Genomic DNA, 25,817 nt, shown 5'->3' with positions numbered 1-25,817 from the left:
GAAAATAGAGACTAGTAGGTTAAAATGATTAAATGTTAAAACGGCTTGCCATATTGGCTCAGAGAGAGAGAAAGAGAAAATGACCTTTTAGATACTAGTACCTATTAATAGATACTAGTATTTATTCAATAAATACTAGTACTAAGTCATTAGATACTAGTACCTATTAAATAGATACCAGTACTTATTCATTAGCTACTAATACGTATTCAAAAGAATATCTAAAGAATAAGCACTAGTATCTAAAGAATAGGCACTAGTACTAAAGAATAAGCACTAGTCGCTAATGAATAAGTACCAGTACTTAATGGAATAGATACTAGTATCTAAAAATAAGTACTAGTAGCATGAAAATAGAGACTAGTAGGTTAAAATGATTAAATGTTAAAGCGGCTTGCCATATTGGCTCAGAGAGAGAGAGAGAGAGAAAATGACCCTATTCAAACCACAATATCTGACTTTCTGAGGGTCGGAGCTAATTACTTTAAATTAGAAAGTTGTTTGGCTTGAGGAGAAGAATATACACGCTGAGTTTTGTAACTGTAGATAAAACTAACCCCCCCACTTTTGTCAAAAGCATTTAGAAAGTGACACACTTCCTGCTGCCAGTTGGTGGCGCTATAACTTTGACTCACAATAGTCACATCCATGTGATCGGCCTCTTACAGCGAACATACTGTTGAAGTTTCATCAAGATCAGTTAATGTATGCAGAAGTTATAACACACTTCCTGTTTCCATTATTCGCCATAAATTCGTTTCCTCGCCACGGCCAAACCGTTCGAGATATGAAAAATCCCCTGGCAAGTTTTCATCCTCAATGTCTTGACATCATGCTGACCGAGTTTCCTTGCGATTGGTTGAATTCTCTAGGAGGAGTATATCGAATTCCAGGGGCATACGCTTCCAAACAAACCATAATAGCCGACTTCCTGTTGGGCTGGGGTAAAAAGTAAAAGTACAAAGGATATATGAACCGATGAGATCTATATGTGTACCGAGTTTCATATTATTACATGGAAGCGTGTTTGATTTATGGACCAAGTTTTCGGACCCCGTTCCAGGGGGCGCTGTCGAGCCCCCCTGCCACGCCCGGGTACCAGCTTCAGCCCGGCCCTGATGGCCGCGGGTTCTGACCAGTGTGCAAAGTTTCAAGAGTTTTCGTGCACGTTAAGAGCCCCAAAAGTGCCCGAATAGTCGATAAAATAATAATAATAATAATAAATATAGCTGCGAGCAGCGATTACGGGCCCAAGCCGGTGGCACCGCAACCCCGGTGCCTTTAGTAACCTAAAGGCACCGGAGTGGCGGTGCCGCCGGCTTTGGCCCTTCATCGCTGCTCGCAGCTATATTTATATATATATATATATATATATATATAAACAAGCCGGTGGCACCGCCACCCTGGTGCCTTAAGGGTTACTGCGCATGACGGGTAATAACTTAACCCCGCTTTGACTGTTGAGAAGATGTGTGCTGTAGAGCTTGCATTGGTGTGGGCTCTGCAAAAGTGTGCATTGAGGGCACATATCATATGCGTGAGCAACCTTCTGAAACCTAAAATGAAAAATGAGACACCCTACGGTCTCATGGACTTAATGGACACATGAAATAAGTAAGTTATGAAAGTTAAATCAATTGTGCCAAGACAGAATGTTACTTGCCTGATCTGATTAGAAAAAAAGTTTGTGTGTGTGTGTTTGTGTGTGTGTGTGTGTGTGTGTGTGTGTGTGTGTGTGTGTGTGTGTGTGTGTGTGTGTGTGTGTGTGTGTGTGTGTGTGTGTGTGTGAAACGTGATTGAACAATGTAGACATAAAAACATACTCCGTCCTTTTGTTCATACAGGACATTATTCAAACTGTAAAGTGTTTACTTATATTTGTGAACAATCGCAATAAAACACAACATTGTGCTTTTGTCAAACTGTAAACTACAACTGTCACCCAACCAAAATCTCTTTTTTATTTTATACAGAAATAAATAATCTATCATTCAGATGAGAATAAAGTTAGTGTTAGTTCAAATTTTAAGGAAAACTCTGAAATATAGCACATTCATTTAAAATTCATTCAGGTTCAATTACCAAACATACAAATCTTAATGTAATTTAAAGCAAACAATACATTTAAAATATATGGGTTGTATGCCTATTTTTTTATATAAAAAGATATATATCCAAAAAGACAAGGCCTAAACTTTAACAAGGGTTAAACAATCACTGTAACAGACACAATCATACACACACACACACACACACACACACACAAGTCAAATCACTTACATTTTAGATGCAATATTGACTTTTTTTCTGTTTCAGCAGCGAAAATAGTTAAACAAAGATCACAGCAGAACCATCACACATCTCACAGCATCGCGTTCTCATTACTGAATGATTCAGCATTTTGAACGAATCGGTTGACTCAAAGATTCAATGACCAATCAATCCATAAACATCTGTCTCATTCATGAATGACTCAGTCGTTCGAACGAATGAATCAATGACTCGCTCATTAAGACGGTCGCCTGGCGACACCTAATGACGGTTTAGTGTAATGTTTAAAAATATAATTCTTTCCAACGATTGTTAATTAACTCATATTTGAAACATAAGCTTTATCTATATATATACATACATATACACACATACACAAAAATAAAATAAAAACACATTTGAAACGTGTTTGCTTACTAAATTGTGAGCTGAACGAAAGTTGCAGCAAAGATCAGCAACAGGAGTCAAATTTCATTAATCACGAGAGTGAAGAGCTGACTGAAAAGATGATGACGGAATAGGCTATTTTATGTAAAAGCGCCTATTTAAGCGAATCTGTCATTGTACTCTTTTATTGTTATGTTTTCCGTGAAAAATAGTAGACTATTGAACTCACAATTCAAGCAATCGGTCCCCGAAATTGCACTAATTTTAGTGACACTTAAAAAGTATGCGGCTGCACTGGCATTCATAACGGTGCGCGTCCATGGCGACGAGCGAGCAGAACAGAGCGAACGTTTAGTTAATTTCTACTTCCATAGGAATTCATTCGAGCGCTCTGCGAGCGTCACCATTATCAATGTCCGTGCGGACGTCCATATTATACTTTCGCTTTCAAGTTAGTGTTTTTAAACCCCCCAGCGGGAGGTTTACACAATTGGTTTACACAATCACACGTTGATTAACCGCTGGGAGATTATTCCCATAGTAACATCCCTAATATATAAATATATATAAATTCAATAGGCCTACCTGATTTTGAACACAAGAGGGCAGTATAGCACTATATATGATTTGGATTATTATTATTTTTGACTAAACAACCATTCTGGCTGTTTTTAAACTTAAAAATAATTCTTAAATTGAAAAAAATGAATAAAATGGGTTTAGTTCTAATATTTGTATAAGTTTATATAAAAATAAATGGTGTATAATTACATTTTAGAAAGATATGAGACATGCCCTGATTCTTTTTTTGACATTACTTGAATCCCTCGACCATAGCAAAACCGTTTGAGATATTCAATATCCGTTCACAATTTAGCATCTTCAATGTATTTTCATCATGTTGAAAAAGTTTGGCGTGAATAAAATAAACTACTTAGGAGGAGTAGCTAAAAACTCAGAATCTGAAATCCACATTCAAACCAAAATATCTGACTTCCTCTTGGTCTGAGCTAATTACGGTAAATTAGAAAGTTGTCCGGCTCGAAGAGTACAATATACATATCGAGTTTTGTTACTGTAGATAAAACTAACCCCCCCACTTTTGTCAAAAGCATTTTGAAAGTGACACACTTCCTGCTGCCAGTTGGTGGCGCTATAACTTTGACTCACAATAGTTACATCCATCTGATTGGCCTCTTACCACGAACACACTGCTGAAATTTCATCAAGATCAGTTAATGTATGCAGAAGTTATAACACTTCGTGTTTCTCTTTTCTCGCCATAAATTCGTTTCCTCGCCACGGCCGAACCGTTCGAGATATCAAAAATCCGTCCGCAATTTAGCATCTTCAATGTGTTGACCTCAAGCTGACCGAGTTTGGCAGTAAACGGATGCAATCTCTAGGAGAAGTACTTCAAATTCCTGAGCAAGCGTTCTCCAAACAACCCATAATAGCCGACTTCCTGTTGGGCTGGCGTAAAACTTGACCGAGGGTAAGTTGTTCGGTCCGATGAGATCTATAAGTGTACTGAGTTTCATATTAATTCATGCAAGCGTGTTTGATCTATGGACCAAGTTTTGGGGACCCCATTCAAGGGGGCGCTGTTGAGCCCCCCTGCCACGCCCGGGTACCAGCTTCAGCCCGGCCCTGATGGCCGTGGGCTCTGACCTGTGTGCAAAGTTTCAAGAGTTTTCAAGCACGTTAAGGGCCCCAAAAGCCCCTGAAACCTTGAACACCATTAAAATAATAGTCAAATTCCCCAAACCCCCCACACACAGAGACAGAGGGAGAGGGAGGGAGAAAATTCTCCTGAAAATCACATTCAAACCAAAATATCTGACTTTGTGTTGTTCGGAGCTAATGACTGTCAATTAGAAAGTTGTCCGGCTCGAGGAGACGAATATACATACCGATTTTTGTTACTGTAGGTAAAACTAATACCCCATTTTTGACTAAAAGTGGCGCTACTGAGCCCCTCACCACGCCCGTTTCTGAAACTTTGCACGTGTCTACTAGCTAATAAATGTGATCTGTCTGTCGAGTTTCATGCAATTTTAAGCAATTTCAGGCATGCTAAGAGTCTCAAAAGCATCCAAAAAGAATATTAAAGTTTGATGCGTTGCCATGGCAACAGTATCTAAGACATCAATAATCCTTTCACAGGTCTACATCTGGCGAGTGTCTACATTATACACATAAAGTTTGAAGCAAATCGGGTAAAAATAAGAGGGTGATTTCAAAGCATTTTGAAAGTGACACACTTCCTGCTGCCAGTTGGTGGCGCTATAACTTTGACTCACAATAGTCACATCCATGTGATCGGTCTCTTACAGCGAACAGACTGCTGAAGTTTCATCGAGATCAGTCAATGTATGCAGAAGTTATAACACACTTCCTGTTTCTTGTTTCTCGCCATAAATTCGTTTCCTCGCCACGGCCAAAGCGTTCGAGATATCAAAAATCCCCTGGCAATTTTTCATCCTCAGTGTCTTGACTTCATGCTGACCGAGTTTCGTGCCGTGTGTTTGAATTCTCTAGGAGGAGTATTTCGAATTCCTGAGCATGGGTTTTCCAAACAACCCTAAATAGCAGACATCCTGTCGGGCTGGGGTAAAAAATCAGAGCATGAAGTATATATGAACCGATGAGATCTATAAGTGTACCGAGTTTCATATTATTCCATGCAAGCGTGTTTGATTTATGGACCAAGTTTTCGGAGCCCGTTCCAGGGGGCGCTGTCGAGCCCCCCTGCCACGCCCGGGTACCAGCTTCAGCCCGGCTCTGATGGCCGCGGGTTCTGACATGTGTGCAAAGTTTCAAGAGTTTTTGAGCACGTTAAGGGCCCCAAAAGTGCCCGAATAGTCGTAAAAATAATAATAATAATAATAATCCTAAGGAAAACAATAGGGCCTTCGCCTTTTCAAGGCTTGGGCCCTAATAATAATAATAATAATCCTAAGGAAAACAATAGGGCCTTCGCCTTTTCAAGGCTTGGGCCCTAATAATAAATAATCCTAAGGAAAACAATAGGGCCTTCGCCCTTTGGGCTTGGGCCCTAATAATCCTAAGGAAAACAATAGGGCCTTCGCCTTTTCAAGGCTTGGGCCCTAATAATCCTAAGGAAAACAATAGGGCCTTCGCCTTTTCAAGGCTTGGGCCCTAATAATAAATAATCCTTAGGAAAACAATAGGGCCTTCGCCTTTTCAAGGCTTGGGCCCTAATAATAATCCTTAGGAAAACAATAGGGCCTTCGCCTTTTCAAGGCTTGGGCCCTAATAACGACTTTATTCAACTATTCATTTCCTTCTCTGTGGGCCTCGAGATTTCACGTAGTGAAACTGCGCAACGCTTCTAGGTTGTACGTCACACGCATCACACACATGACCAGCGTCGGCCAATAGTGAGCCTACGTGTGACGTACAACACAGAAGCGTTGCGCAGTTCCACTACGTGAAATCTCGAGGCCCACAGAGAAGGAAATGAATAGTTGAATAAAGTCGTTATTTTTGTTTGTTTTTTGCACACAAAAAGTATTCTCGTCGCTTGATAAACTTAAGATTGATCCACTGTAGTCATCCAATGTCTTTAACTTTTCTCTGCCGGCAAGTTTCGATCCCTTAAGAAGCCTATGGAGGAGTGATCCAGCTCTCAGATTTAATCAAAAATATCTTATTTTGTGTTCCGAAGATGAACGAAAGTCTTACGGGGTTGGAACAACATGAGGGTGAGTAATTACTGACAGAATTTTCATTTTGGGGTGAACTAACCCTTTAAGCTGGATCACAAACAGTTGGTACAGATCCATCCTCGAGTAGCAACGGGAGTAAATGACGACTGCTATGTTCATTCTTACATCCAACAACAAAACACCCAAATCGCTTAGGAGACATTCTTGTCTACAGCTGCTCCGGTGTCGAAACAATGTTGGACTGTGTACAGCTCACTCAGGGCGGGTCTATGCTCAAACTGCAGTGTCCGTCAACAGTCGTGGGAGGGGCCTGTGCAAAAGTCTGTCACATTGCCCAGAATCTGAGAACAGGTTGTTCTGAGACGGTGCTTATGATTTATGGGGATTTTAAAAAAAGCACTGGGTGGATTTTTATCGTTATAGGGTGGTTGTGTACACACACTGCCAACACACATTTATGTTCAAACACCATGTAAAAGTGAATTTTGCATAATTGGTGCCCTTTAAGAGAAATCAAAGAATTAACTGATGTGACGTCATTTCGAACTAAATCAGGCCAAAACAAACTTCGTTTGGAGTTCATTTTGGGAGTTCAAAACAGCTTGCCAAAGCGAACTTTCCGGAAAAGTTCGCTGCAGCTGGTAAACACCTTTGTACTTTAATTGTTCCATGGCGATTACGTAATAAGTAGGTGTGCGTGGAGGCTCCGCCTTCTTTCACGTCGAAAACTTTTCTGGTTCATTTCTCCTGTTCAGTCGGTTGAGGTGAGACGTCCGAGAGTGAAAACATAAACACACTAGAGAGCTGCTTCATATTAGAAAATGAGGTTGTACTTCTGATGAAACTAGACACTGAGACTAGACACTAGAAACTAGACACTAAACACTTTTCATGTTTAATACAGTAAAGCTGCTTGATTTTAAGCTATTGTATAAAGTGCTATATAAATAAACGTGACGTAACTAGAGTGCTGAATTGTAGAGCTCGTGCAAACCACGTTGCTATAAGATGCTTTTCTTATGCTTTATTAAAAAAAATGCTTGCCGTTTTCTCAATTTTGTCGTGTTTTTATTTTGTTATTGAGAGCAAACCGTGCAGCACATATTTCCATATATTATATAATATCCATATATTATACTAGCACATACTTCCAGCATGTTTTGGAATGTTGCGGCCCTTACCATAACTGTGCTAGGTCCGAGGCGGAAAAAAACTCTCTTGGACATGGCGACAGCACAGTACTTACGCAACTCAACCAGGCCTTGGCCCCTTAATTTTGCATTTGCCTTGGGAGGGAATTATTTAAATGTGCTATATTGTGATGGAAGAAAACTTAAGACTACAATCGAAGTGTTTCAGGGAGTTCAGAAACAGTGCTTATTGTTATAGAGAATAACTCCCTTTGGAGTGACTTTGTGTTTTGTAACATTGCAGACATTCTTCAAACAGCAACATTATACCCTAAAGAAAGTTACATAATAGGTCCTCTTTAATAGGACAATGAGTGTACTGGGTTTTAATTGGTAGCTGATATCATTAATCAAATTAGCATATGAAATACTTAAACATGTGAGAAACTCTGAATGACGAGCAGTCAAATTCTGCAGAAACCTGTGGAGCTTTCTGCGAAATCCTGCCGGCACAGATTTTGCGTGGGCCTGCCCATGACTCATCTGACTCACAGTTCAATACTGAATAAACATTGAATAGTACACGTCTTCTGGATGTCCTGCATGTAGGTGACTTCCGTATGCATGCAAACTCTTGACATAATCACAGTGACTGACATTAATAAGGAAAAGCTCAACCCCGTGACTAATGCATAGCAGCTTCAGGAAGAATGATAAACAGGAAGTGTAGAGCACCTGTTATCCACCTCCACACGAGTGTGTGCATGTGTTTGTATTAGCATGTGTACACACCTGGCTGGAAGGAATGACTAATCCAGAAAGCAAGAATCCAACAAGATCATGATGTCAGTGTCATCTGCTTACTGATCTTTGCAACGGAAGTGAATCGATCTAAACTAATTTTAGCTGGACAATAACTTTATTCTAGAGCTGCTGTAAAGCCAAAACAATCTCTGTTACTTTAATTTCCTATTATCACTGTAAAGCTGCTTTGAAACAGTCCATATTGTTAAAAGCGCTATATAAATGAAGGTGACTTGACTTGACAATGTCTTTTCTTACATTGTTTACTATAAATTCCTCTTTTCTAATTCTGGTTATTGTTGTTTCTTTTCCTTAATTCCCTCTTTCTCAGTGTCAATACTAGAGGTTGAATGATAATAAATTTTGACGATTCCAATAACTAAGGTGGGGGAAACAGATTTACTTAGTTTTTAAAATTAATATAGCTATTTTATCTAATCTTATACATTAACTAATTTTTTTTATGTCACGTATTTCATGATGTCATCTATGGAGGATTAAAGTCACACAACTGTGTTAATTTCAAGTCAGACATGAATGAAATTTGTGATGCGGTTCAGTGAGTCGGATGTTAATTCAGTAAGCAATCTGGTGGATTCAGTGATTCGATTGAAAGATTCAAAATAAATCTCTGCAGTTGTGGAGTCTTTTGACTCATTAAAGTTGACTCATTCATTAAAAGAGATGGCTCATAAGTGTCAACTGAATTGAATCAAATAGACTCAGAATCAGACTACACTTGCACTGTTTTTGCTATTTGTTTCTACACATGCATCAAGCAAGACAAGACGAGATTTTTTTTTTTTTTTCAGTGATCAGATTTTAAATTATTATGATTAATTTAGATGCCAAACTCACAACTCAGATTTATTTAGTCTTGTTGCTGTAAAATCAGTAGCTCTGCCATTAAATAGCGATGCAGGAACTGCTTCAAAATTAATGGTGCGACTCATTTTATACAGCAGTCTAGTCTTGCAGATTTGCTCAATTCATATTCAGAAGTCATTTGAATCTAAATTAATTTTGTCACTGACACAAGCGTTACTTTTTCCTGATATCTGATCTTTTATCACCACCAATGAAATGGTCAAAAATGATATTTTGGTCAACCTCTAGTCAATACCACCTTCTTCTCAGCTCAGAGTCTCTTCTCTTGAGATATTCTCTTTCTCTCTGGCTGTGCGTGCAACATGCTTAACACATTCTGCCTTGAAGGTTGAGCTGAAGAGTTCTGAGTGCCATATCTCTCTGTCTCTCTCTCTTTCCAGGCTGTGTGTGTGTGATATGGATCGTTTAGGACGGAATGAGTTCATAGGTGAAGTCAGGGTGGCGCTCAAGAAACTGAAGGAGGGAGAGAGCAAGAAATACTATATGGGCCTTGAGAGAATTGCACAGGTGTGTGTGTGTGAGTCATTGTGGCCGTTGTGAGGTTACGTCCGTTGGAATTTGTACAATGCATAATTTAGTGTTTGGGTATTTAGTCTATTATTAATAACCTTTCTATGGTCTTACAGGCCCGGGAGGCTAACAGTCAGGCAGTGGATCCTGGTTCTCTTGTTGCAGAAGAGGAGGTAAAGATCCAATAATTTCCATCCCATACTTGAGACCTCTGCACACTCCCTATTTACACTGAAACTGCAGCAGAATATAGAACACTCACAATCAGGGTACAATGAGAATAAAGAGATAAAAGGGCCTGGTTTTTATTATCTCAAATTTACTAATTAACCAAAGCACTATCCTGAACACTTGTTTGTCTCTTTGTACTGATAAACTGTCCTGCTCCATGAGGTTATCATATTCAGTGGCAAATAGCTGATTGTGAGGCAATTACTTTTAAAATAAGTTTTAAAATTGTTCATATATATGTATATCGCTAATGAGAATTTCTTTAATTATATGTATATTTTAAGATAAAATTCCTATAATTTTTGCCTGTACTAATATTGTGTACAGGGTTCACCTACTAAATATAGTATGAGAGGATATAAAAAGCCAAACGATAATTTGTACATCAATTGCTGACAGTTTAATTAAGTATATACTTGCACTACTGTTCAAAATTTGGAGTCAGTAAGTTTTTTTTAATGTTTTTAAAAGTAGACCTCTTATGCTCACCTGCATTCGATGCAATTATTTGAATATTACAATGATTTAAAAAAAACTGTTCTCAATTTAATGTATGTAAAATGAATCATGTTCCTGTGATGCAAAGCTGAATTTTCAGCATCATTACTCCGATCTTCAGTGTCACATGATCCTTCAGAAATCATCTTACTATAATGTTTTGATGCTGAAAAAACATTTATTTTTATTATCAATGTTGAAAACAGTTCTGCTGCCTAATATTTTTCTGGAAACTGATTACATTTTTTACGGGATTCTTTGATGAATAGAAAGTTCAAAGGAACAGCATTTATTTCAAATAGAAATAACATTTCATAAGTTAGACATTATAAATGTCTTACTGTCACATTTGAGATAAAATAAAAAAATAAATCTAAATAAAAAAATCTGACTGACCCCAAACTTTTGAATGTTAGTGTTTTTTGAGACAACATTCTTATAATTTTTGCCTGCTGTTTTCATCTCTTACTGAAGGGGTTTAAGTATATACTTTAATGTTACTCAAAAATATCTTGCCATATCTGAAGTTTTTAAAACTTAAATTACTGTATATCAACACCATATCGATATATCCTTTACTCCACACTAAAATGTTCTTTTTATTAACTTTTTTATCATTTCATTTTACACACATTTTGTTACTCCATCTGTGTACAATACATTTTTTTTCTGTCATCATTAGTTTAGAACCATTAAAACAGACATATAATGTTTAATTTATTATTGATGGTCTGAATATTGATCAGTGGAAACAAGCCGACTGCAGACTGTCTATCTCTTTCTCTGTTTCTCTAGCGTGGCCGTATCCTGGTCTCTCTGCTGTACTGCACAGAGAAGAGTTCTCTGGTTGTGGGAATTATTCGCTGTGCCCACCTGGCCGCCATGGATTCGAATGGCTACTCAGACCCCTTTGTCAAAATGTGAGTTTTTTCAGAATGGACAGTGGCAAAGTGACAGGAATTGATCAAAGAGTTGGATGGGGTTACACTTCCCTCTAGGCCAAAAATAAAGTGGAAGCTTTTAGTCCAAATGCCTATTTTGGCATTGTGAAAGTTGCATAAAAAAGCAGCCAATCAGATTAAACCAGATTTTAAAAAAGGGCTTTCCAGCTTTGGGCGCAATATGCATCAGATCATCAAACGGACTGTCTTTATGTGTTGTTTTGTTGTTTTTGAGATGAGACCCGTGGTCTTTGTGTGATGATCTGAGCCTACAACCCCACACGAGTGAAGCTAATGTAGTAATCAGTACCTCAAAGCACCAATGTTGTTCAAATAGAGTTAAAGCAAATTAGCACAATCCCCAAGGCTCCTGTAGTGAGTCACCGGTGGACATGATTATCATTTTCACAGCCTTTATTTAATTTGCACATTTATTACAATCCAAAAAGCAAGTTTTAACAAGCACAATTTTGTTTCATCCTTCCTTGAATCATCGCATAGCACAGCATCAGACGAACGCAAGTATGTGTAACTGCGTTATGACTCAATTCATTGGCATCGCCCTCCTCCTAGTTAGCATCATGGATTTCATTTCAGGGTGATTTATTTCTCTCTGTACCTCCGGTTGATCATAATTTATCCCCCTGTGGGTTCTTGCGAAGAATAATTCAAAGTCCACCCACACAATAAGATTCTATTTGGAGGCTGAGAGAATTAATGGGGCATAGAGAAGGAAACAGAGTCAAGAGGCAAGCGGAAAGTCCCCCAAAAAAACCTGGATCTTTGCTTCTCCTGTTTTTAATCGTCCTCTCTCAGCTTTAGCTTCCCACCCTCGGCTTCCCATCACAGCAATGCTCTTTTATCATTTGCCATACCTCTTCTTCTCGACTCTCTCCATCCCTCGCTCTCTCTCTCTCCTCTCAAGTCTGATAAAGCATGCATAAATCTTGGACCACTCTTTTCCTGTCGATGGGGTCCTGTTCATTCTTATCATGGATGTATTTTGATGCGTAGTGTGATGGAGAGGAGGTTTTTTCCGCTATCTGCTCTGAGGAGATAGGATTTCCTTGTTTATCATGCCAGTTACAGGCACTGATGGGCTCACTAGAGCATTGGAAATCTATTGTTGGAGAGTGGACTGCTTTTATACAGCAGGATAGACTGCTGGGAGTGTGCGTGTGCATTTGTGTGTGACAGGTGCTTTAGCGCTTGTTTAGGACTAGACTTGTCAATATAGTTTAGGATAAGGTGGAGATTTTGACTCTTTCTCTCCTGACATGTATGACAGTATGGCAGAGGCTTGTTTGGATGCTGGGTTGTTTGTGCATTGTGACCGCTGGACCAGATGTTATTTGTCTTTTTGTCCGCTGACGTTGATTCCAGTTATGGCCGGATTTAGCTTGAATTTATTGAAGCAGCACTGTCGTTTTATTAGACTGGATTTTCTGCATCAGTCACTCTAGTCTTTTTAATAGCAATAAAGGCTTTAATTGTAATTATTAAATGGATTCTGGAAAACTAACATAACATGCCATAATTGGAATACATCAATAATGTGAATAACAAGTGTTTTCAGTATCACTAATTAGCTAATTTCTATAATGTATATAATTATGAAACGGGTCAGTAAGGCTTAACAATAAAGATTTGTTTTTTGTTTAGATATTTCTAGTTTAGATAAATTATGTATTTTTATGTTTACATGATTTATATTTATATTTTTACTAACCATATTCCTTTTGAAAAACAATTATAAAAACATAAAAATATATTTTTTATATAAAAATATAAATAATAATTATCTGGAAATTATTGTATATGACAGCTATAAATTCATGTTTTAAAATGTTTTATGATTTTTTATAGTTTTTTTTAATATTTATAATTTTATAAATGAAATTATAAAATTACAGTTATGAAAAACAATTACAGTTACAAAAAAATATTATTACTATTACTAATTGGTTTGTAATTTTTAAAGTCCTCCTGTAGTCTATAATTGTATCCCTTAAAACTCATCTTTGATCACCAAAATTACATATTTAAATGAATCTATAAATATGCTAATTAACCCCGCCTCCAGCTCAGAGATCCACTCGTTGAGGATCACACGTTGACGTGATTGGTTACAAGGTAGTTTGTGACGTCAGAAACATCAGCGTTTTCAAACCGCGTTTTTTGAGACTGTCTTTGGTTCACTGCAGTTTTAAGGAGAAAATACTCAGCAATGGTGTTGACTGATGAATTTGTACATGGCTTGTCTTAAAGCATATTAAAAACACCGCATAGACATTTACACAACATTAAAATCTTGATTTCCACCAGGGGGACTTTAACACATTTTAACAGACGCTTCTCAGTTAAGTCATTCTCTCAGTGTCATCTCAACTTCATCAGCGTCAGTCAGCTAACTCTCTCAGACTGGCCCCAGGTCAGCAGACCATCGTTATTGTTGAGTCCTGGACTGGCTTATACTGTAATAGAGGGAACATGGAACTGGACACAAGTAGGGATTAAGTGTAGAGGGGACTGGGGGCCAATCAATACTGTAGTCATTCCGTAGGAGGGAAGAGAAACGAAATCTCTAGATTTGGAGGGTGGCTGCTATTGACGTTCACATGTTTTGTTTTTCTCTGTTGAGATGTTTTTCTCAGACAACAGTGTCTGGTTTTAACAGAAGAAGCTTAAGGCAGGGAAGCTTACTCAAACCTCTCTCTCTCTCTCTCTCTCTCTCTCTCTCTCTCTCTCTCTCTCTCTCTCTCTCTCTCTCTATGCTCTCAGTATGTGAATGTAATCACCATATCCAGGTTGCTAGAAGGAAGACCATTTAATCAATGTGTAGCTAAGGCAAGGCTACAGACATTTTCAGAGAAATTCAGGAAAGAAATTTCTATATCTGAATTGTATTTGAAACATTTCAAATGTAATTAACCAAGCGACTTATTTGTAGACGTAGCCTTTCTGTTCAATAAAATGAATTTTAAAGCAATCATTGATTAATTCAAGTTCACCCAAAGAGGAAAATTCTGTCATTAATTACTCACCCTCATGTCGTTCCAAACATGTAAGACATTCGTTCATCTTGGAACACAAATGAAGATCTTTTTGATGAAATCTGAGAGATTTCTGTCCCTCCATTGACAGCTACAGAACTACCACTATGACGCTTCAAAGCGTTCATAAAGAGATCGTAAAACTAATCCATATGAATTGAGCTGTTTATTCCAAATTTTCTGAAGAGACTCGATCACTATATATGATGAATAGATTAAATTTAGGCCTTTATTCACATATAAACATTGATCAGCGAACATAAACAGAAGCTCAACCGAACCTGCTTGGTGCGCGAGAACAAACCTCATTGGTTCTTGAGGAAGCTCAAACGTGCTGCGTAACACGAGAATGAACCTCATTGGTTCTCTTATTCAAGCAAACATGCTTGAGCTTCTGTTTACCACAACTGATATGTGAGTTGATGAATGTTTCTATGTGAATAAAAGCGATCATATAAAGTGATCGAGTCTCTTAAGAAAATTTGGACAAAACCGCTCAATTCATATGGATCTGTTTTACGATCTCTTTATGAACTTTTTGAAGCATCAAAGTATCAGTTGCGTAGCTGTCAATGGAGGGACAGAAATCTCTCAGATTTCATCAAAAAGATCTTCATTTGTGTTCCGAAGATGTATGAAAGTCTTACAGGTTTGGAACGACATGAGGGTGAGAATTAATGACAGAATTTTTGGGAGTACTATCCCTTCAGCAGAAGATTATGTGTGTGCAGAGGAAAACAGTTTTGCACAAATACCCTTTTTGGGAGATTATCTGATAATGATTATACTTTAAAGAGGTTTATTTTCTTAGGCTGCAAAGATGGGGAAAAAAAAGAGTAAAATGATAACTCAAAAGTTGATGAAACATATTTGCAAACCATTTTACATCCATTATGTGATGCATTTCCTTGAAAAGCAGAATATTCTATGACACTTAATTAAATCATGATCCCTTCATGACAGGTTATTAGAAATTCTAGTTTGTTGACATTAGCCAAAATGGAAAGATGTTTCAGAAGCAGTCTTGTTTAAAGATTACGCATTTTTTTTACTTTGAATAACATGCACCAGTAAATAGAACAGGAATGTTTATTAAAAAAGTAAATAGGGTAAATTCGCATCTAATGTTGCAGAAGCCTCTGTCACTTGGCTGCTTTTATAGTGAACAAACACACCAACGGTAAACGGTAATCCAGCTGAGGCTAGCATTCATGAACGTCTGCCTTTCGGCAAATCAGTTAGGGTGAACATCACATAAAATAATTAATATTCATGACTCAAGTACGCCTGGCAGAGTTGCGCTGAGCTGCTGACAGAAAGTAAACTTCCTGAGGAGCAAAGACATGAACAACAGCAGAGAAGAAGAGCTTCTTTTTGCTTTTTTTGCTTTTTTATCTTCACATATCTGCCTCTACAATGCTGTTTCTGGAAAGTTTACTTTATCACATGAGTGTATCCGTAGCAACTAGGCATTTAAAACTGATGATGTTTCTAATGTGTAGTTAGGCTGATGAGATTTAGATATGCCCCCACTTTTCAGTTTGTGTGCACGCGTGTATGTGTGTGTATGCAATGATTATGAATGAGGCCCTGTAGAGTTCAGCTCTATTTTCATCTGGCCCTCGGCATCACCACATAATTAGAACAGACAAGGGAATGCAGATATTATTGCACATGCTCTAATTAATGTCATTACACGGGACACAATTTCAATAGTTCCTCTTTCATTTGAACTTGTGACGGCGAGACATTTAAGCTCACATTCGAATGTTTATTCAGACGCTTGTTGTCGTGCACAGACTTGAATGTGCCTTTTTCACTAATTGCAGAAACGATTAAGTCAAAATGTAATTAGTGACTAATTCACAGATACATGGATGCAGGTGCACATTTAAGCTGAAGTGTGTAATTTTCTGAATGTTAAAATACCTTCCTATCTCAGTTTAATATGCAGAGTCAACTGTAGCATGTTGATTTCTAGGAAAAATGTCAACATTGTTCTGCTTTCAGAACATTTCTGTTTGTTTCATCAATCTAAGCATCCCAACAGCAACATCGGCTAAAGCAATGGCACGAGTTAGGGGCAGGACTGCCAGTTTGATTAATGCATCCAACATGGTTGGAATATTATGTACTTCATTTATTAAACAATCATTATTGAGAATTGCACTATTCAAAATTTGGGGCTCAGTAAGATTTTTTTTTTTTAAGAAATGTATACTTTTTATTCTGCAAGGATAAATTAAATTGATCAAAAATTTCAGTAAAGACTTGGCTTGACACTGAAGACTGGAGGAATGATGCTGAAAAATGCTATATTTATTTGTAAACCATTTTAAATGATATTTAATTCGAATTTTTTTTTTTATTGTAATAAAGAATTGTTAAAATAGTTTTTACTGTATTTTTGATCAAATAAATGCAGTCTTGGTGAGCATAAGTGCCTTCTTTCAATAACATTTAAAAAAATCTTACCCACCCTAAACTTTGGAACAGTAGTGACATTTTGTATTTTTGGTAATTATTATGCATGTCAAGTCAAGTAAGTCACATTTATTTATATAGCGCTTTTTACAATACAGATCGTTTCAAAGCAGCTTTACAGAGAGAACAGGAAAATAATGCAACAAAGTTTGATTCCAGAAGAAAATAGCGTCACAGTCCAGCTTAAGTAAGTTCTGTGATGTTTCATTTTTGTTGTAAAAAAGTTATTAATTTTGTTAATTTATATATATATATATTTATAGCTTCTCTGGAGAAAACCGTGATGTCTTCGTCCAGCTCAGTTCAGTTCTCATATAATGGTGTCAATGCAGGCAGATTAATATTATTGTAGAATATTAAATTGAATGTTAAATTTAATTTGTGTGTAGTATAAATTCAATATGGACATACTACATCCTACAGTACTTACTTCCTGTTGGCATTGTCATGTGATGTGACCATTAATTGTAATGTGACCATCATCTGCATCATTGTTCCCCACCATTTATAAATATGATGACTCCCCCATTGCCTTATCGGAGAGTAAAATTTCCTTTGGATATACACTTCAAAATCTGGGTGCTAGTGGTAGGTCATTCAGAAAATTTTCATGTGTATTCTAATTTGTATTTGGATATCATATCAGGATTTTTTTTTTTTAAATATAGTAGGACAGTAGGCAAACTTGTACACAATTCCATTCGGTGGACACATAAATTACCTTTATATTTATGCATTTGGCAGAAGCAAAAACAAGTTGCATTACATTTTAAGATATACATTTTACAAGCTTTCCTGTAGCTCAAACAGTAGAGTGTTGGCGCTTGCAACGCCAAGGTCATGGGTTCGATTCCCAGGGAAAGCAAGATCTGATGTATATGGAGTACCTTGAAATGCAATCTAAGTCGCTTTGGATAAAAGCGTCTACCAAATACATAAATGTAAATGTAATAAGTGCATGCATTGGCCCATGGAGTCAAACCCATGACCTTGGCTTTGCTACTGTTGCTACAGGAATGATAATTACACGCACTAATTTAATGCTGCTTGCACTAATTACAAATGACACACTTCAGCTTTAATATGTAAATAGTAAATCAAATGTTTTTTTTTTTTCATGTTTCACCATGCCTGTTATGAACTGAACTTGCTTCAAGAAATAATGTAAGTCTGTTAGACTAGGACTAAACAGACAGGGGGTTCACATATTGAAAATGTCATTCTTATTGCTCTGAATTTGCTCTCACTACACAATGACTTCAAATACTCAAGACTGTCTCGTTGTAGGCGTAAACATATTGCCCGTGCTAAATTCCTTCTTTCATCCAGGATTGACGTTGGTCATTGTGGACAAGCTCTTCTAAGATGACAGTTATTCTTATAATTATCAGATGACGACAGTTGTCTCCTTAGGGTTAGATCTGAAGTGAGCTCCATGGTGTCTAGAATGAAATTTCCTGCAGCTCTTCTTTAGAAGGACAGTGGCTTATGTTTAATGTAATAACATCTAACATTAGCATGTTTACCATCACCATCAGTTAGTTTTGCCTTCAAGTTTATCCACTCTATAACTCTTTCACACTATGATAAATCAATGATATCTTTATCACAACTTTCCCTGTGAGAAGTGGTCCCCAATAAGGTCCTCTATAGTGTAGTCTATTCATTAGGCCTGAGGTTCAGGAACACATCCACAAATTTAGTGAATTTAAATCTGAGTCTGTATAGACCAATTAATATCCAACAATTATTATGGGACATGTCAATAAAAAATTAATAGGATCACATCAAAAAGCCATTAGAGATGCAAAATCATCCTGTCAGTGACATAAAACTTGTCACACAGAAATAAAACATCATTAATATTCTTACTAAAAGTCATTAGGTGAAAGTTACTGATTAATTTCTGATTGATATCCAGACATGTACCAGCAAATCAGTCAATTAATATCTAAAGATTGGCTAATTTTATATTGAATTACCGTTCAAGCATCTATTAATCGTTTCAATAGTGAGTCATTAGTCTATTGGTTAACATCCAGTGGTTAATCATTTCTGGCACCAAACACACTCAGTGTTAAATGATAATCCGTCAATATTGTCCAGTTGTCATTATAATGGAAACATCCAACGCGATTGTAACTGTGATATTGCTTTTAATTGTATTGCTTTTAGGTTGATATTAAGATATTAATTTAAGACGCAATAGTTACAGAACCATTGCACATCTCTGAGCAATGCACAGTTGTGTAGTGAGAGTCGTTCAAGAATGATTTGTTCATTTAGATTAATCTTTTATATGAATTGAGAATAACGAGTTGTCTCAGAAGAATTCGTTCATTTTGTCGTAACTGCACATGCACAATACTTTCAATCCAAAGATGCATCTTCTTCAATCCAATGATGCAATAGGGAATTAGGATGTGAATTGTGAACACATTATTTCTGTCTATATTGCTGAAAAAACATACTAGCATAGTACTCTTACTACAATATAGCAGAATATGGCAGAAATAGAAAGAATAGGTTGTAGGGATGTGCTTCCGAATTCAGCAAATGTGAATATAATATAATATATGATTAGATATTTTCTGATATATATTATTCACAAAATTCAATGCTGTTTGTATAACACCGTTAATGTTGCATTATTTAAAGACCCCCTGTGGTGAAAATCAAGTTTTTAATGTTGTTTATATGTCTATTTGGTGTTTTTAATATGCTTTAAGGCGAACCAATAAGTCAAATTCATAAGTCAACACCATTGCTGCTGAGTATATTCTCAAAAATGCGGTTCCTTACGTCACAAACCTTGTAACCAATCACGTCAATGTGTGGGCGGGCTTTTAACTCGGAGTCTCAAGAGAAGCCAGGGTTTCCCGGTATATTTTTCTGTTGATATGAAAAGTCGGGTACATTTAGCAATATACGTAGCGCAGTGAATTATGTATATGATGTACATTATGATGTTATGATGAACCATATGCCTTTTTTCCACTGACGATCTATGATGTTCAAAGTGTTTCTAAGGATGCTGATTTATAAAGGGGCAGACTGAGATGGCAAATAGGAACATGGTTTGCAACATTAGCAACACATTATTAGCTGTTTGATAATATAGTCAAGCAAAAGGCTAATCATATTAATTAGCGTTATGTCTATTCATTAGGCCTGGGGTCCGGGAAAACATCCACAAATTTAGTGAATTTAAATCTGAGTCTGTATAGACCAATTAATATCCAACAATTATTATGGGACATGTCAATAAAAAATTAATAGACCAATTAATAGATGTTGTAAAGAGCAATACCTTTGTGCAGCGTTTACTACAGTAACTTGAGTAAAAGTTGACCGAGTGGATCTCTGAGAAGCACAACAGCCAGCATTATCCAGACGTACGGTTTAGACAAATGTGCTTTCGTCATTTTCTAGAGCGAATTGAATTGAATTGCAGTTGCCTGATTTATTTATTTATTTAATTTACTTAATCTGCCTCTAACAATGCAGATGTCATGTGCAAATACACACCAGAATTTTTCTCAGTGAATCTTGTTGTTCAACCTTTAAGTGCTGTTTAGATATATTCAACTGTACTTTGTAACTGCTTTGGTTCGGAGGCATGTTTCACAACTCGTCATTTAGATGGCAATGTGTCTCTTGCATCATATCCCCATGCGTTTTTTCACCTCACATATGTCTCTCTATCTGTCTCCTCTGTAGCATGTTGTGTAGCTTGATATCTCCATGAATAATAAATGATACGTTTTGATTGATAATCCACTGATGACTCCATGAGCCACAGACCTTATGGATGCATCATCTGTCCTCCGACACCCTCTCAATCCATTCATTCCATCCATCCTCAATTAGAGATTATCATCTCCCAGTCTGTAATGGATTGAATGAATAATCAAAAACAACACCCTACCATCACTACCTGACTCTACAAGGTCTCTCTCTCTCTCTCTGCTCTCTCTCTTTCTAAAATGTGTCATTCTCTAAAATGAGCTCTTACACCCTTGCCTGTGTTTTTTTCTTCTGTTTAGATTGTGTCGTGGATGTTTCGAGAGCTTTAGACAAACCAGGCTAATGATTTGCTTTGATGTTTTAGAAGTTATACAATTCTCACTGCAGAGCAATGATTTATTTCTGGTTATTTCTCTTTATCAGTATTTTGCAGCCTGACATGGGAAAAAAGTCAAAATACAAAACCTCAGTGAAGAAGAAGACTCTAAACCCAGAGTTTAACGAGGTCAGCTATTCCCATTAAAGGTGTAGTCACACAAAGCTGTATTGATTAATCATGAAAAAAGCTGATTCCTTTCCGTTTACATTTTACTTCTGATGAACCAATTTTATTATTATTATTATTATCATTTCTTTTTTGCAGCAGTTGAGCATTGCAACGAGTCACAGGCGAATGCAGTGGCAAATGAGAGGCATTTAAATTCAATAGATTCTATAGGTCTAATGAGCAAGTTTAAATTAGCCTTGATTTGTCTTTTTAATCAAACGATCGGAATTAAATTATCAGGGGAAAATACTTCACAATTAGGATATTGTCGTAGCCATGCAGCCCTTTAGTCACTTTCGACTTTCTGTTCTATTCAATTACATTCATATTCATGTGAACGTGGGTGAGTGGAAATGCAAGCACAAGTTTCTTCATTGGCTGCATACCAAATTCAAGTTTGATGAACTTTTGACATGAATTTGTATAGTCATAGATTGATCTCTTGACTCAAAACATAACTTAATAAAAACTTCAGTGTGGTTTGCAATTTTGTTGCAAAGTAGAGTAGCTGCTATATATGACCATTTGTAATTTATTATGTTTTGTTACTTATATTTTCTGATTTATTTAAAAACAGAAGCCCTAGAATGTGACATCATGGGCCCTATCATACACCCGGCGCAATACAGCGCCAGGCGCGACGCGAATGTGTTTTACTAGTTTCAGCCCGACACAGTTATCATTTTCACGTCAAAATGTCACAGATGCCTTGGACGGAGCTCAACTTATTTTGATGTGGATCTTTCCTTTAAGATGTGGCTGTTTTGTTATTTAAAGAGCGCGTTAGTAATGTGCGCCTATAGGCGGGTCCACAAAGCGAGTACACTCTGCTTATTACACACACAGGGTGCAGAAGCACACAAACATGCCAAATATTAAAAATAAAAGGATTACAATGTAAAAGATTATTATTGTGTACATAAAGATATGGTGGAATCCGGCTTGTCCCGTAGATGGTCCGCTCGCACGCTTTAACCTTGCGCACGAGCAGATCCGTTTGCGCTCTGCAGTTCTGTCTTTCCACTATCAAATTCCATCCATGTAAATAGCAAATTACTCATTAAGAGAATGGGGACAACCCTTTCAGACCATGCGCCGGGCACGCCGACCATTTTTCCCGTCATTAAACTAGCAAAAGTGGATTCGGACACGCCCTAAGTGCACTTGCGCCGTGTGCTTTAGACCATGCGCTTAGATCAATAACATAGGGCCCCATATCTTGTTGCTCATAACTTTGTATGCTGAAAGCTGAATGTGACCACACCTTCACTCTATGTGAATATAGATGTTGTGATGTTTCCCTCTGCCAAAACTGATTATTGTCCTCTTCAACCCAGGAGTTTTCCTATGAAGTCCCACATGATCAGCTCGCCAAGAAAACCCTGGAGATCTCAGTCTGGGACTATGACCTGGGCATGAGCAATGACTTCATAGGTGAGTTTTACAAGCAAAAATATGTTTGTTGACTTAAGTAGAACAGAAACAATTGTTTACGTACATGAAGAAAAATGCTGAAAGGATGATGAAAAAACCTTACCATTCAAATAACACCCGTTTATATGAAAGAATATATGTTCACCTTTAAAGTTGTTGCGGGGCAATTAAAAATCTGAACTGGCCTGACTAGGCCTTTTTAGCCCTGATATATTGAAGGGCACAGGTAAATGTGACATTTATTATAATGAGTTGATGTGAAGATTGTTCATTAGTTAGTTCATTAAGTTGTTATTATTTTTAAAGGCTAATAAATGTTCAAATGTATTGCGTTCAATGATAATGTAATGCTGAATGGCTATAATTAATGTCTAATATTGAGAGGGGGAAAACTCAATTTCATCTAGACATCAGTAGCAGTATTGGTATATTGATATTATTGATGTACAGTATTGATGCCTTCTTTCATAAAAAGATGCCATTAAACAAATATTTAAAATGTAGGCTCTGTCTTTATGTTGTTTCTACAATAATTTGGAGATTAAATGTGAAATTACAATAAAAAATATAGTAATAACTTTGTTAAGTGCGATTAATCATGATTATGTACTGAAAAATCTGCGATTAATTTTTTTAATCGAATGAAATCACAAATATATGTGTGTGTGTGTGTGTGTGTGTGTGTGTGTCAAGTCACTTTTATTTATATAGCGCTTTTTACAATTAAGATTTTTTCAAAGCTGCTTTACAATGATAACAGGAAATTAAAGCAACAAAGATTTTTTTGGCTGAACAGCAGAACTAGAAGAAAATCATTGTCCAGTTTAAGTAAGTTCAGCATTGATTAATTTCCGTTAAGTTAGTTTGTGTGTATGTAAATGCAAACCGAGCATCAAGTCAAATTATTGTCTCTGGTATTGTCAAAATTGCCACAGATGCCTTGGATGGAGCTTAACTTATTTTGATGTGGATCTTTCCTTTAAGATGTGGCTGTTGTGATTCTTTGCTCTTGTATAACTTAATGTTACAGCTTGTATGTCTCTCATTTAAGCAGAATAAGAAAAGATCTAAACCTGTATGACTTTTCATGGAGCATCAAAGGAGTTTAGCAGGAATGTCCACTTTCCATACAGTGAAAGTGGATGGTGGACCAGGGGGTATGTGAGGAGGCTTGTGAGAGACATCCAGGCATGAATGCACATGGAGGACGCAGGTCTCGGATTGACATGTGCAATGAAGCTTCGAATTTATTTAACATTTTCTTGGAACTTTTTTTTACCCGCTCCTGTCTATTTCCTTTCTTTTTCTTTCATTCCCCATGGCGGGGATGTCATGCATGTAGGGTTCATTTGTCATGACTTGCTCGTGGCCATGAACATGCGGTATTGATGCGAGGTGTGTGTGTTTGTGTAGGAGTGATCGAAGCGGGGCAAAATCTCAGTACGTGAGGGGCCTGATGAAATGAAACGCAGCTTGTGTCCACAGACACATTCACATGCAATTTCAGAGCGAGTTCAGGTATTAGACTGGGAGACACGCTGAAGTGTCTAGAACAAAGGTACTCAAATTCAGAAGCCAAGAGAGCCACAGTCAAACTACAACAAATGTGAAGCGTGTGTGTGTGTGTATATATATATATATATATATGTATGTGTTTACTGGGCTTGATGCTTACTTTTTTTCCCAAGGAGCACATACTAGCAATAAAAAAGGTGTCAAACAATGTGTTTTTACTTAAAGCTGCAGTCCGTAACTTTTTTGGGTTAAAAATTATCCAAAATAAAATTTTGAGCAAATACATAACCAGCCAGTGTTCAAAACCATCTCCTTGTCTTAGCTCGATTCAAAACGGTAAGCTTGTAATAATGTTTTTAATTCCACTGGTACTGGTGGATTTCCGCGGGAAATTCGAGCATGTCTTTGCGTCATTACGTCACATCTGTACACATAAAGAAGGAGTCTCGGCTAGTAGGCTATGATATGAGTGTGAGGATGCTGAAGGTGGAGATTTATAGCCTTTTCTCACAGCACTTGATATAATTAAACTTATCAATTTGATGGCGGATCCAGAAAGGTTCAAACGACAATCAACAGTGACAACTGGAGATTCAATCGGTGTACAATGCAAAAGACTTTGGACTTCGGAGTGGCTACAGAAAAGAGACTGCAACCGGCCCAAGCGAAAACAAGGATAAATATCTGAAGGGCTTTAAATGTAATCACGCAATGCTAATGTTGTTAACATTAACAATTTGAAAACAAATTTGCACGGTTTGACGTGATATGATAAGCGATCGTTAGATTTAATCAGCGCGATTTACTGCAATGCTTTTTTCCCCTTAGTTGGTCAGAACAAAAGTGGATGTTACTTGTTCAGATTACATTTTCCGGTGAAAATTCTTATGTTGGTCATACTTCCAAAAAGTAGAATCTGTGATTCCGAATGACAGTATCACCCCGGCGCGGTGATAGACAGCCGCACGCTCTCCTCAAACATTGGATTCATCCCAGCTGTGCCGTGCCGAGTTACAACCCACGTAAAGATTATAATTCCGCGAATAACTGCAATTGCAGATTTCGAACAGAGATGGCGACAAAGAGGAAAAACTACGGACTGCAGCTTTAATAAAGAGATACAAGGATATTCACAAGCAAAATTATTTAATTTATTAGAATATAAAAAGTACACTAGGTATCAAAATATTTTTGATTTAAACTATTTTAAATAATATCCTTAGTCTTTCCTTCTTGTGTCAGGGCAGCCCGAGACGTACAAGAGTTTACGTTGAATTAAATGTCGGATACATATTAAGTTACCAAAAATACCAATAATAACCAGGGAGAAAAAACTTCTAGTATCAAAAAAACCTTTAGTGTCATTGATACTATTATACTATACTATTAAATTTGTATTTTCTGTTTTTACTGTAATTTATTTAGTTTTTGTCCATTTGTTGTGGTTTTGTCATTATTAATATTTTTACAATATGTCCATACATTTTTTTTATTAATTTTGTATATATTCATTTGAGTTATTTTTGTACTTCTAAGTTATAATAAATGAAAATGAAAAATGTTGGTAACTAGCTGAAAATGTTTTATTTCAGTTGATTTATTTTATTTAAAGTAACGAAAATGTTTTTTATGGTTTTAACTTTAATTAACTATAATAATAATAATGTTAATAATATATTTATAAA

At 36.9% G+C, this 25,817-nt stretch overlaps 1 protein-coding gene across 2 annotated transcripts in view; it reads left to right on the top strand.

The window, feature by feature from the left end:
- Positions 1-25,817, top strand: part of doc2d (double C2-like domains, delta) — a 90,885-nt gene that overhangs the window by 64,169 nt on the left and 899 nt on the right. Inside the window, exons 6-10 of one of the 2 annotated variants that reach the window (XM_056259669.1) lie at positions 9,553-9,679; positions 9,799-9,855; positions 11,207-11,331; positions 21,060-21,141; positions 22,521-22,617. In XM_056259669.1, coding sequence (XP_056115644.1) covers positions 9,553-9,679; positions 9,799-9,855; positions 11,207-11,331; positions 21,060-21,141; positions 22,521-22,617 — 488 coding nt within the window. The remainder of the gene's footprint in view (positions 1-9,552; positions 9,680-9,798; positions 9,856-11,206; positions 11,332-21,059; positions 21,142-22,520; positions 22,618-25,817) is intronic. The other variant, XM_056259670.1, reaches the window with a different exon arrangement.

Source organism: Rhinichthys klamathensis, unplaced genomic scaffold (assembly GCF_029890125.1).
Source record: "Rhinichthys klamathensis goyatoka isolate OS25496 unplaced genomic scaffold, OSU_Roscu_1.1 h1tg000169l_1, whole genome shotgun sequence".
Classification (NCBI taxonomy): Eukaryota; Metazoa; Chordata; class Actinopteri; order Cypriniformes; family Leuciscidae; genus Rhinichthys; species Rhinichthys klamathensis.
Note: the sequence above shows the minus strand (reverse complement) of the source record. Positions and strands in the feature narration are given on the sequence as shown.